The sequence below is a fragment of the Colletotrichum graminicola genome, assembly GCF_000149035.1.
Source record: "Colletotrichum graminicola M1.001 genomic scaffold supercont1.34, whole genome shotgun sequence".
In the NCBI taxonomy this organism is placed as follows: Eukaryota; Fungi; Ascomycota; class Sordariomycetes; order Glomerellales; family Glomerellaceae; genus Colletotrichum; species Colletotrichum graminicola.
The window spans coordinates 114,022-126,309 of NW_007361038.1; the positions used below are offsets into that span (position 1 = coordinate 114,022).

The following is a 12,288-nucleotide window of genomic DNA, read 5'->3' on the forward strand; positions in this document are numbered from 1 at the left end:
TTGGCGATGCTCGAGATGACTTCAACTTTCTTCGGCTGCCCCCCCCCGATCATATATCACTAACAGAGGCGGGACCTCTCTCCTCCCCTGCGCCGGCAGACGCTGGACACGGTTCGTTCTCCCAGCCGCCCTCGAACAAAGTGCCAAGTGGGTTTTTCTCTGGGGCCGGGAGGGAAACGATGTTGCGTGGCGCTGCGACGAAACCTTAGTACAGCGCGCGCCGCAGCCTGTCGGTCGGCAATTCTATAGCGTTGTCTCTCGAATAAACTAGGTACGACAGAAGCTCGCGCGTCCCTTGAGCCACCAACATGCCAGCTATATGTTTCCCGGCGGCTGGTGTGTACTATGTCGTGGTCTGGAGCACTCACTCTTCCGAGTTACGGGATGGCACCATCCGCCATCAGTCACATTTCCCACTACGTCAGGGGTCGACCGCGGTCCCGGGGAGCGGTTGAACCGCAAGGTGGTGTGTTTGAATGATGATGGTTCGAGATGATGCTGCCGTGTGTGTGTGTGTGTGTGTGTGCGTGTGAAGAACCATGACGCAAATGGCATTGAGCCTGTCTTGCCGTCACGTAGCCTCAGCCGTCTCTCGGCTCGTAGCTTACTGCACGACTACACCCTGTCCTTACTACATATTAATCGTATACCGGTAGGTATCCGTACTATCCGTACGTATACACACTTCAACACCCCGGCGGATGAGCCGGTCGGTTGTGGATGATCTGCGACGGACCATAGAAAAAACAAGAGGGGCCGGAGAATTCGGATATGCGTCCAGCATTGATATGCCTGAAGCACACACCTTAGCAAACACATTCGTCGGTCGGTTAGTCTTCCGTGACACCACTCGTGCTTCAGGACGATCATGCAGATGCCAAGAGGTGCACATGGCACGTTGCGAGTTGCAGAGACGACGGGATGCCACCTCTGAATTAGAGTTGTGGGAGGCGTTTGACGGCGAGGGGTTTCCGGATGGCATTTCCTCCGCAGGAGCCAAGTGTTCGCGGCATCTGTCGTGCTATGCCGTTGGAACGGCACACACATCAACACACATCGACACACATACACACACACTCACACACACGCATATACACATGGGTGGTGATGATGTAGGCGGTGGCTCTCCACCCCCGCCCACTTCGTCGACTTGTACCTGAGGGAGTGGATTCTTCCTCTTTATCCACGAGAGAATACATAGTATAGCCTCTTGCCCTACGGACACTCTCCGGATAGGTCATCTTGTCAAGGGAAGTCAAGGCCGGGGCCTGGGACGGCACCAATGATAGTGTCAGTGCCGGCTCCCACGACATCATTGCCCGTCACGGTTGGATCAGCTTTTCCCGCCCGGATGCGTGGGACCTTCTTCGAGATGGACGTGACCAAGGGGCAGCCCCGGCCAGCCAGAGAGTGCACACACCAACGACCACGTACCGGTAGTATATGTAGCGGGCGGCGCTGCCTGATTCTCTGCTGACCAACGACTTGCCAAGTGGGTAAGTGGGTGTTTCCAAAGGAGAATACCCGAGGCAGTCAAAGACGATCACCGCGCGGGCGCTGCCTTAGTGCCCTTCGCTTCGAGGTAGGTCGCCCTGCACTGCACGACGGGGGTGACACGGAGAAGGCTAGCCCAGCCTCCATTGCCTACCCGGAGATTGGCTGATGGTTAGGACAACCAGAGAGAGACGATGGACGAAAGAGATGCTCAAGGCGAGAGAGACATACACACACAGACACACAAGGCAAGAAAGAGATGGAGAGTTCCATCACGGATATGCCATCGTGTCCCGGCACAAGGAGCATCGAGGGATGGAGGAGGAGGGCTGGACTTGCGGTGGTTCGACACCATTTTACATGTATCGAGATACCGCGTAGATGATCTAGGTCCCAGCCCCCCCCCCCCCCCCCCCTTCACAGCTAGAGGCCGGGGCCGGGGCCGCCATTAAGAAAAAGAAAGAAGAAAAAGCCCGGTATTTGGCCAGGCGTCGCACCCGCTACCCGCTACCGGCGCTCGAACAGCGGTCCAACTGCCACGTTATCTACCGTGTATAGGACTGCGGCGTACGGCCCTGGGGAACCGAGAATCGGGTAGGTTCTGGGCTACATGGAAACGTCGATATGCGCAACCGAGTGCAAAGTACGTACAACCGATCGATCACGCACAAGAGAGGCTCCGAGGTACGACCGCTTCGCTGTGAGATCCTCCCCCAAATACTGCAGGGCCAACACGCAGCTGCTTGCATGCGCGCGCGTGGGCGGGACAGAACACACACACACACACACACAAAGAACGGACGACGAGGAAAGGGAGACTGACTGACCGATACCAAAGGTTTTGCGGGCGCCATGCGCTGAGCCCGATCTGGATGGACGCCGTTTCCTTCGGTAAAACTAGGCCGAGGTCGGTTTAGATGCTCTGGTTACCCTTGCCGGTCCGCGGAGCCTACCCCCCCTTGTCCACTAGAGAGAGGGAGAGAGACCCAAGGAGAGATCTGGCTAGACCGGCCGGCCGTCCGCGCGCCCATCGACAGCGGCGGCGGCGGATGAGAAGGTGGAGGAGGCAGACATGCTTGGGGAGGGTGCTGCTGAGGATTGTGCTAGCAGAGCTTCAAAGCCCGGGCACGCGTAGAAACATCGGTAGTCGTATGCCAGTCCAAACAGATCTTCGCTCTTGGTACGCGGCCATGTTCAAAGAGAAGCAGAGATCGTCAGTGCTCCTTTAGGACGTTGACCGAGACCAAGGGTTCGGGACCGGGCTGCAAATTGGGAAGATGGGGAGGGAGGGGACCGGGGGGGATGCCAGAGCAATTCCGTCGAAACAAACGGGCTGGCGACTGAGTCGTTACCGGGTGCTCATTTCGCCCTGGCCGAGGTCAAAATAGAGAGGATACGCATATGTGGTAGGAGACTATACTCGGGGATGAATTATACAGGACTACGTGGGTGGCCGGCCGGCTTCCCAGCGATCTGCAGCCGCAACGGCATGCTCCCAGGAACTTGAACGGCCCTCATCTGCGAGGTCATTTTTGGAGTGACCGTATTGCCGGGGCCCTTTCATTTCCCGTGTTTCCCTCGGGGTGGGCGGCAATAAAGCACAATAAAGTAGAAGACGTGCTCCGCAGCGGGCAAACTTGCAGACCATTACGTAGCTTCAGGGTTCAACCAACGACACAGACGGGCCAAGAGACTACGATGAGTGATGCCGGCGCTCACCCATCACACGACCCCCCCCATAGCGGGGAGGGGGAGGGGGAGGCATCAAGCTGCTGCCGATTGGCGAGAGAACGAACGAGGTGTTACATGGATTGGGAAGATGGAGAGATTAGGGGGAAGGGGGGGTTCATGATCCCCTAACGGTGAGCGAGGAGGCGAGCGATGGTACCGTAGGACTGACTGCGTGGTATGTAGACACCATTTGCGAAAAGAAAAGGTGATGCTTATTATAGGCGCTGAACAGGGTTGGATAGATGACGCGTCGAGCGTATGCTGAGCGAACATGAACCTATTGCATTACTCCAGGGTGCTTCAACGTATATGCCATGCCGGCCGGTGGCCCAGCAATGATAAGCCAATATGAGAGAGAGGGGGGGGGAGAGAGAGAGAGAGAGAGAGAGAGAGAGAGAGAGAGAGAGAGAGAGAGAGAGAGAGAGAGAGAGAGAGAGAGAGAGGCGATTGGTCGCGAGTGAATCAGCAAAGGGCGCGTTTGGCAGTCTCTATGAAGGATTCCAAGGCGGGTTCTGGTGTGAGTCTAGCGTGCTTCGCAACGAAACACGGAAACTCTCTTCGGCGTTGGCACGCGATGTGGCTACCGCCTCGCCATCTCATGAATCGCGATGGCTTCGTCCGCGAAGGGGGGGCGGTCTTGGAAAAAGCAAGCAACCGCCGGACCACGTCCCCCTCCCCCCCCCCTAGCCCCTGGCGCCATGCAAGTCTCACTGGAACCTCGTCACACCAGAGGGAGAAAGAGAGAGAGAGAGAGCGAGAGCGAGAGAGAGTCTTCACTACCGACAGAAACTCAGCGAGGGAATGTCTCGGTGTGTCATTGTCTTCACACGTGAGGGCGCTAAGGTCTTTCGCGAAGATTGAACACGGGTGCGCTAGACGACGCCGTCGTCAGCCATTCTTCTAAGCGACGTCTTGAAGCCTGCACTCTGTCTCAACGTCCCCTCCCCGTTTCCCCGAGCCTTGCAAGTGCAACAGGTCTCACTTGGGGAGGATGGCTGGGGTTGTCGTTGTTCGTCTTGGTCGGTTCTCCAGGTGTGTGCCATGCGCCAAGATGTCGTTCAGGGTCTCAGGGAGAGGCTCTTCTGTCACAAGGCGACGCACATGGCAAAATGCATAGGGCAGAAATGCAAAGGCAACGTAAAATGACAACGGGAAGAAACGCCATCTGAACTTCACAGATGTCGCCCGGCTACGCATTCCGAAACGCCGGCAAGAAAAAACACACAGACGACGGCACATAACACCCGTCATGGCATTGTCGTCGGCCCATACTGCGCAGGCAAAATAAAGCACTGGCAAAACACCAGGGCGGCCGGAAGCTGTCACGTCGCAGAGAGACTTGGGACGATTTCGGCCGGAACACGGCGGCGTGACGGGCGGCAACGTCAGATGCGTCCAACAACGGACGAGTCACTGCTTCATCTGATGGCATTTCTGTTGCACAGTCGTGCCTGGGGTCTCTCGGAACTCGAGGCCTTCTTCATGCCATCGTCCTCTTGCCGGGGGGGATTCCCCAGGCCCCCTTGAACCTTGGCCCTTTCCCAGCAAACCTGTTGCCGTTCCGTATGCGTCCCATTACAGTTCCCAAACCTTCTCTGCCATCTTTCCCGGCCCTTGTCCACTCCAAGGGTCGATCACGGACCCCTTCAGCAAGGGCAGCAAGGGTCAGAGAGAGGCGGAGGCTACCTTGCATGCGGAGCAGAGAGTGCGAGAATCCGACAAGACACGAAGTGGGAGAGAGTACCTAGGCAGGCCAAGGTCTCCTTACCATGGCGCCCTTGTCCTTGCAAGGTTTAAGCCACCCTGCGCAGGCGAGGGGTTTTCATGGCGCCGGAGCTAAACTGAAGATCATATTGAAATTAGCGTTTGTTTCCGACCGTCTGTTTCTCAACCCCCCCCCTTTTCCCACACCCTTCCCACGCCTTTTCCACCCCCTTGACATATCTCACATCTCATACGCCCTCATACCTGTCTCTGTCTGTACACACGTACCATGCCAATATGGAGTCTTCCCCCCTTCGAGAAACAGGCTCCCGGTGCCCCCCCCCCCTGATGTACGATGCCGTGCCGTCTCTTTGACGCCGGCAACGACGGCGACTGCCACCTCATTCCATATCTTGTACCCGGCCGCCAGCAAGTTGAGGGTGGAGGGGAAAGATAGAGGGGGGGCAGCACGCGATGGGCGCATCGGAGTACACACCGACCTGACCCGAGAGCAGGAGGCTAAGGAGCTGCTAACAACTTACGCCGTACACTCCCAAACTTGACGTGCGCAGGCCATCCGCACGGCCGCCCGATGCAAGCCATGTCGACGGTGCCGACTTAGCGGCAACGCTTGTCTTGGACGCTTGCGGAGACGACGGGAGAACGTCCCTGGGCGCTTCTGGATGCCTCAAGCCACCAACTGGCAGCCAGTCGGGCTGCAATCCAAACCTTTATCTAGGGATACGACGTCGCCGTTGTTGCTCGTCATCTCTGGGACTACGGTAGAGCAGAGGAGAAAGAGTTCACAAGTTGCTAGGACTAGACTAATGCCTTACCTGAAAGGCCCTAGTCGACCGTCCACCCTTCACACACACGGCAGTCATGGCGCGTTTTTCTCTCGAGATGGTCGCGTCACCGTTGGACCGAGGAAGTGCCGGCTTTGGCCAAGAGGAATATCCGCTAGGAGGCCGCGGCCAACAGACGGCAGTTGAAAGGTCGTGGCCGTTGCAAAAGAAGAGGCTCTTGCAACATCCAAGACGCCGGCTCTCTCCATCCGACGACGACGACGACGACGACGACGACGACTGCTTGTGCATGAGCGGCTTCGAAACAAGGCCGCCTCGTTACGGACCTCTCTCTCTCTCTCGTTGTCTGCCTTGTTCCAGTTAAGCTTGTCTGAAGAGCCGGATCATGAGCGTCAATCGAAACAGCACCCCGTCCCTTCACGCTTGCCCGCTTCTGCCCCCAAGACCCTGCAGAAAGGCCCGGGATATCATGGCAGTTTAATGCCCTTCCCGTCCGTGTTATGGGATGGGCTTCTTCCATCCTCAATGCCGTCTGGCGTGGAAACCCCCCTCTGCCATGCGGCCCCTGGACGAACGGAGCCGGATGCGGCAGAGAAACGAAACCCCCCCCCCCCGAAAAAAATGTGCCAGCAAGTAGACGTGAACCCAAAATTGGGATCATCTCGCATCGACGACGGTCAGATCTGACAATTGTGCACATCATGGCCAGATCAGGGACTCTGGAACAAAAGACACCAGTCATCCGAACATGGGACCCAGCACGGCACATCGAAGCACCGTCCGTTTTCCTCAACCCCCCCCCCCCCCCCCGGCGGCGGCCCTTCTTCGCGGGCAGCCTTGGGATGACGTTTCTGGCACCTGCACGCACACACGAGGCAGAAGCGATGAACGGCATAAGATCAGCTCAACAATCCGGTCGCAGCACAGGGCTGGCAGGGTATTGATGAAGCTCTTGGGGCCTCACACGCCACACGCCCCCCCGACGTCAGTCAGGCACAGAGTCGTTGCTCGTCTCAAGTGTATGTATGTGTGTGTGTGTGTGGGCGGGTGGGTAGGTGTCTGTGGTGCCCTGCGCGTGCGAATGGCCACCCCCCTCAAAGCCCACGAGTAGCTACACAGCAATAACAGCAGACTCGTTCGTGCTTTGGGGGGTGGGTTCGCCTCGTTCCTAGACCGACCCCTTGGGCCTCCGTCCCAAACACACAAGCCTTCATGACAGGACAAGGGACAGGCCCCTCAGACTGCCCCCGTCTTCGGAACGGGAGCAGAAGCCAGAATAGGAAATGGTGGCCCGAGTGGTGCTATGCATGACAGCACTAGATCCGGATTAGCTCTGGGCATGTCAGCAGCCCACGCACCAAGACCTTGGGAGGGGGGAGCTGGGGAGGCGTGAGCAGGGGTGTGTCGGCAAGACGGAGGAGGGTGTGTAAGTGAGAGAGAGAGAGAGAGAGGAAGAGGAGAGTAATGGGGGGGGAGGTGTGTGTCCATGGACATGTAGGGGACTCTCTCAGTACATTCTCGTGTGGGAGAGGAGTGGCGTTGAACGGATAGCTCTGGCAAGCAGGGGGCTTGCCCGCTGCATAAACCAGTGACCGTTTGACCTCGAGCGATCCCATAGACGTTGATCCATCCTCGACCGGGGGGGGGGGGGGGGGGACCAGTCTCTCTCTCGATCTCACCCGCAATCCCGGCTACGTAAACCATGTACTGCTGCCAGCCAGCCCCCCTCCCCTTCAAGCCTGTGTGTTCCCCTTCTGCCCACGACGCAAGACTCAAGATCGCTGGTGTTGTGATTTGCTGTCCAGGCACACAACAAGCATCGTTCAGGATCCCCCCGATGCACCCCAAGTCAGAGAACGGGCCCTGTACCCTTCCCTGGCCCTGTCGTCCCATTATCCAGGAGTTGCTATAGGCAGGCTCTGTCCGAGAGGCAGGTAACGGTACGGTACCATACCATACTCGTACTCTGTATTGTTCCTTTCCTCTCTCTCTCTCTCTCTCTCTCTCTCTTTCGTCGTGTTTGTGGGTGTCCCTGCTACACATCCGGCTGTGCCTTTCACAGCCTCCCACCCAGTCTCATCTACTTGTGAGTACCGAGGATAACCCCGGCTTCTCCCCCCTTGTCGACGTCGAACCTTGAAGTACATACGTACTATGAGCGCACATACTATGTATACTATGTAGTAGATGTACGATGTACAGGTATAACCCTTCCGACGACCTTGGACTGACCCTTGCTTGACTGTCATCCCAGCACCACACCCCCCCGTCGCCGTCTTTTCGTCTGGTCCCCAGGCCTGGCGTAACGACCTATGCCACTCTCTTCCTTCTGACCCACACACAATTTGTGACAGGCGATTGTGTGGCATCCCATCGTTCAGGGATCATCGTGTGGATTTACGCTTGATCACCCATTCCACTCTGCTTCGGGAGATCTGATATACCTGCCTCCCCCATCTGCCACCTATACTCCATCCACCCACCAACAAGCTTCTTTCGCCAGGCCATTTCATACTTAAACTATCCGCCATCCCCCCCTCCTTTGTCGAGATACCCTCTGGAATCCTGAAGACTCCAGAAGCAAATTCAATCTCTAGTATCCAGCTGGCACTTGGGGCTAATCATCACTCTACATCTAATATTTTGTTGCGTTCCTAATATCCAACGCCCGCCCACCATCACCGTCACCAACACAACAATCATCATCATCGTCTCTTCCTCATCTTTGCACCATTGACGAACAAACAAAGATCAAGGCAAAATACACCTCTACTTGAAGGAGCAGCATCAGACCCAGCAGCAAACGAGCATCTCTCTCTCTCTCTCACTTCCTCTCTATCTCTCTCTCTCTCTCTCTCACACACACACAAACACACATCCCAAAGTCCTTCGGACCGCATAATCAGCAACAATGGCGAGCGCTTTAATATCGAACCCGTACGCTGCCCAGCAGAGCGCACACTACGGATATGTCCAGCCGCCTCAGCCCCCCCCATCGCCTCCCATGGACGAGACATCAAAGTGCTCGCTTCCCTCCATCTCGAATCTCCTCGGCCTCGCCGACCAGGGCTCGCCCACATCAGAGACTCACCCTCAAATCCCTCAGCAAGGTACGGATCGAGCCGACTACCAGCAACATGGCAACAGCTACACCAGCAGCAGAAGACTGACGCTGGATTCAGCATGCTCCCAAAAGTCCGAGACGAGGCCAAACTCGTCCCACTACGGCCGTGGCGGTCTCCCCCCTTCGCCGCCCATGAGCTCTGACGCCTCGTTCGACGGCTACAACTCGCCCTCGACAAGATCCGTCAGCCAGCTCTCCGTCGTCTCCCAGCCCCAGAGCAACTACTACTACGAGTCGACGCCTCCTCTCGAGGCCGACGCCCACCGCCACATGGCTCCCATGGTCTCCAGAGTCCCCGTCCAGGCCTCGTACGCCCAGCAGCCCTTCCAGCACGCCTACATGCCCGCTCACAACCCCATGGCCGCCTCCTACTACCCGTCCATGCAGCCCACGCCTCCTCCCCAGGCCCAGATGTCTGGCATCTACTACCAGCGCCCTCTCCCCCAGCAGTTCCCTCCCATGGCTCCTGTGCCCGTCGGTCTCGGCCCTGCCGGATCCAACCCGTGGCAACACCACCACTACATCTCTCCCTCCTCGGCCGCCTCGTTCCCCCAGAGCCAGGACCGGTACATCTGCCAGACTTGCAACAAGGCCTTCTCCCGCCCCTCCTCCCTCCGCATCCACAGCCACTCGCACACGGGCGAGAAGCCCTTCAAGTGCCCGCACGCCGGTTGTGGCAAGGCCTTCAGCGTCCGCAGCAACATGAAGCGTCACGAGCGCGGCTGCCACAACTTCGAGAGCGGCAGCAACTAAGCCCGAGATGCCTAGTTCACAAACGGTTCTTCCTCACCTCTTTTTCTTTTTTTATATACACTTTTTATTTTATCATCATTGCATCATGACGAGCACGACCGGGGACACACAAAAAAAAAGGGCTTCTCAATCGGGAATGGCGGCTACAATCTCAGAGAGAGTTGGGCATGAAAAGGAGGGAGGGGAGGGTGGAAGGGTAGCGCGGACCGGTTTCAACAGGAAAACAAAAGATACCCAACGTGGTAGACTATGACTGCCACCGCCGCCACGACAACTCGACAGATGGGGTTTCCAGACCAAGACGACATCCGGTTTAAACAATCATAATCAGCAACGACCAAAAAAAACCAAACCCTTCTACCCAAACGGCTTCTTTCAATGGCGTTCGACAACAAGGGTTTTCCCCACGGATTGGAAACAACACATACCATCCTTCACAGGGCGATCCCTCTCGGAAAGGGGAGGGGGATCGAAACGATGACAAAGAGGACGGACGGACGGGAGGGGGGGAGCTTCTACTGGGGTTGGGCAAGGGGTTTACCTTTCTCCAACGTGTGTTACGCTTAACCCTTTTTTCTATTTTCATCTTTTCTTCTTCTTCTTCTTCTTCTTCTTCATTTTTCTTTCTCTCGTCTTCTCTTCCAACATCATTTTCTGTCCATTTTTTGATGGAGCAACGAGGCGCGGATCAATGGCTGGGGCAAAGCTGGTCGCGGACAGAAAAAAAGTCCCCCCCAGGCAATGACATGGCATTTACAAGGCGTTTCGAGTTTGTACATCGGTGTGGTGGTATTGTGCGTTGTTTTGCGGCTGGTGTTTTTTTTTTTTTTTTCACTATTTGATGTTATTTTTGGTTCCGGAGGGGGGCATGGCCGGGATGAGATTGGGTTTTTTTCCATCCCATACGGATCTCCCGACACCGGCGGCTGTTTTCTACTTTGAGTTGCCCGTCTGTTTTATCCTGGCCTCTCGACCAAAGAATTATATCAAATGTATGATTATGTGGTAATGTAAATAGAAAGGAGGGGGGGGGGGAGGGTGGGGAGAAGAGGGCTAAGCAGAATCAAACAAAAAGTTGATAACCACCATCTGTGTGCGAGTTTTCCCCCATCTCTTTGCAAGTTGTGACCGTCCAAGGCGAATGTCGAGTCGAATAGCGATGGTCCCTCTGGCTTTCGTCGTAACCCATGTTTCTTGGCAACGTCTTCATCATAGCCAAGTGGTAAAACGGACTGGGGGGGGGGAGGTATATGTGAGACCGTTGCATTACGGAGTACTACTACACTCTTCAAACACACGGCACCGCAGACATGCACGGCGGGCATTTTCTTTACTTGTTTTTTTTTTTTTTAGTTATGCTTATGTCCCTTGGACTTTTGCCCCTGCCGTCTGCAAGGACAACACGGTTTACGGCTGCAGTAGAGATGGCCGGCCTGGACTTGACTTTTCTTACTTGATACACAGGTGCCGACTGTTCCCCCCCGAGTCCCAACCTAAGCAAGTCAAGCTTCTCGGAGGAGGGTCAGAAGAAAAGGGGAGAAACGAGGGGGATAGATCGGGAAGGGAATCAATGCAAATCAATGCGAAGCGTAGCAAAGCATAGTCAAGCATAGCGAAGCATAGCAAAGCAGAGGAAACGAAACGAAAGGCAAACGATGGGAAACCGAACAAGGAACGTCCGTCCCCCAGACCGGTGTGTATCAGAAACAGTCGTTCCGGAGAGAAGTACAACGTGAGGGGGGGCAGCCATGATTGACGATTGACGGACGCATAGAAGGCAAGGAAGGGCAAAGGGGACAGATGATCGACGCTGCAGAGAATGTCAGAGAAAAACGGGCTTGGGATGGGTTAGATAACAATTTACGCTTAAAAGTCCGTTGCCTTGCCTAGCGTGAGTTGCGGCCCTCTTCCCGTACGTACGTGAGAGGGACGCACACACAGAGAGAGAGAGAGAGGGAGAGAGGGAGGGCGTCCAGTCCAAGTGTGTCTGTCTTGCCCGGCAAGCTTGTTTCAGCTGGTCTTATTTATCCCATTGCTAATCCTCACGTAAGGGTCCAGACTTCAGACCGTACGTCAAAAAAAGAAAGAGAGAGCCCGTGCTGGGAGGGGAAGTCATGCGACCAACACAGCCGAACCTCTCTGCTTTCTGGCTTGAGACGGTTAAAAGATGGGTTATCGATTGGATTGGTTGGCTGGTTGGTTGGTTGGTTCGTGGGGACGCCAGTTTGTCGAAAGGTGATCCGATAGGCTAGCCAAATTAACACCGTAAATCCCGCGATTATCCACCCCACCCCGGAGGAGGGTTAACATAATCCTTTAATCCCTATTGGTAACTTCACGTCGGTAGGTGGGATTTTTGCCCCCTCAACCGATCTGCCAATGGTCGGCCAGGGATCCTCGCAGACCGGGGGGAACCGAGTACCGCATGACACCGCGATAGCGAGAGGGAGAGAGAGGGAGAGAGAGGGAGAGAGGCTGCTCTCTCCTGTGGCCAACACAAGAATATCAGGGTGGCCGCTGCAGCTGCTCACGCGGAGCCGCCCGCCCTCCCCTCCCCGCGGTCGACCATGATAGTTTACCCGCCACGATAGTGCCATACATCTACTCCAGACGCGCATCATGTCTACCCAGGACGGACACACGGCCGGTGGTGGTTGTTGGCACTCGTCCCCTCTT

The 12,288-nt window shown here is 56.2% G+C and overlaps 1 protein-coding gene across 1 annotated transcript; it reads left to right on the forward strand.

Moving 5' to 3' along the window:
• Window positions 1–8,646: 8,646 nt before the first annotated feature.
• GLRG_07822 (uncharacterized protein) lies at window positions 8,647–9,612 on the forward strand (the record flags this gene model as incomplete). Its single annotated transcript, XM_008098507.1, has 1 exon — window positions 8,647–9,612. The coding sequence occupies one exon, from the start codon at window positions 8,647–8,649 to the stop codon at window positions 9,610–9,612; it is 966 nt and encodes a 321-aa protein (XP_008096698.1).
• Between the last annotated feature and the right edge of the window lie 2,676 nt (window positions 9,613–12,288).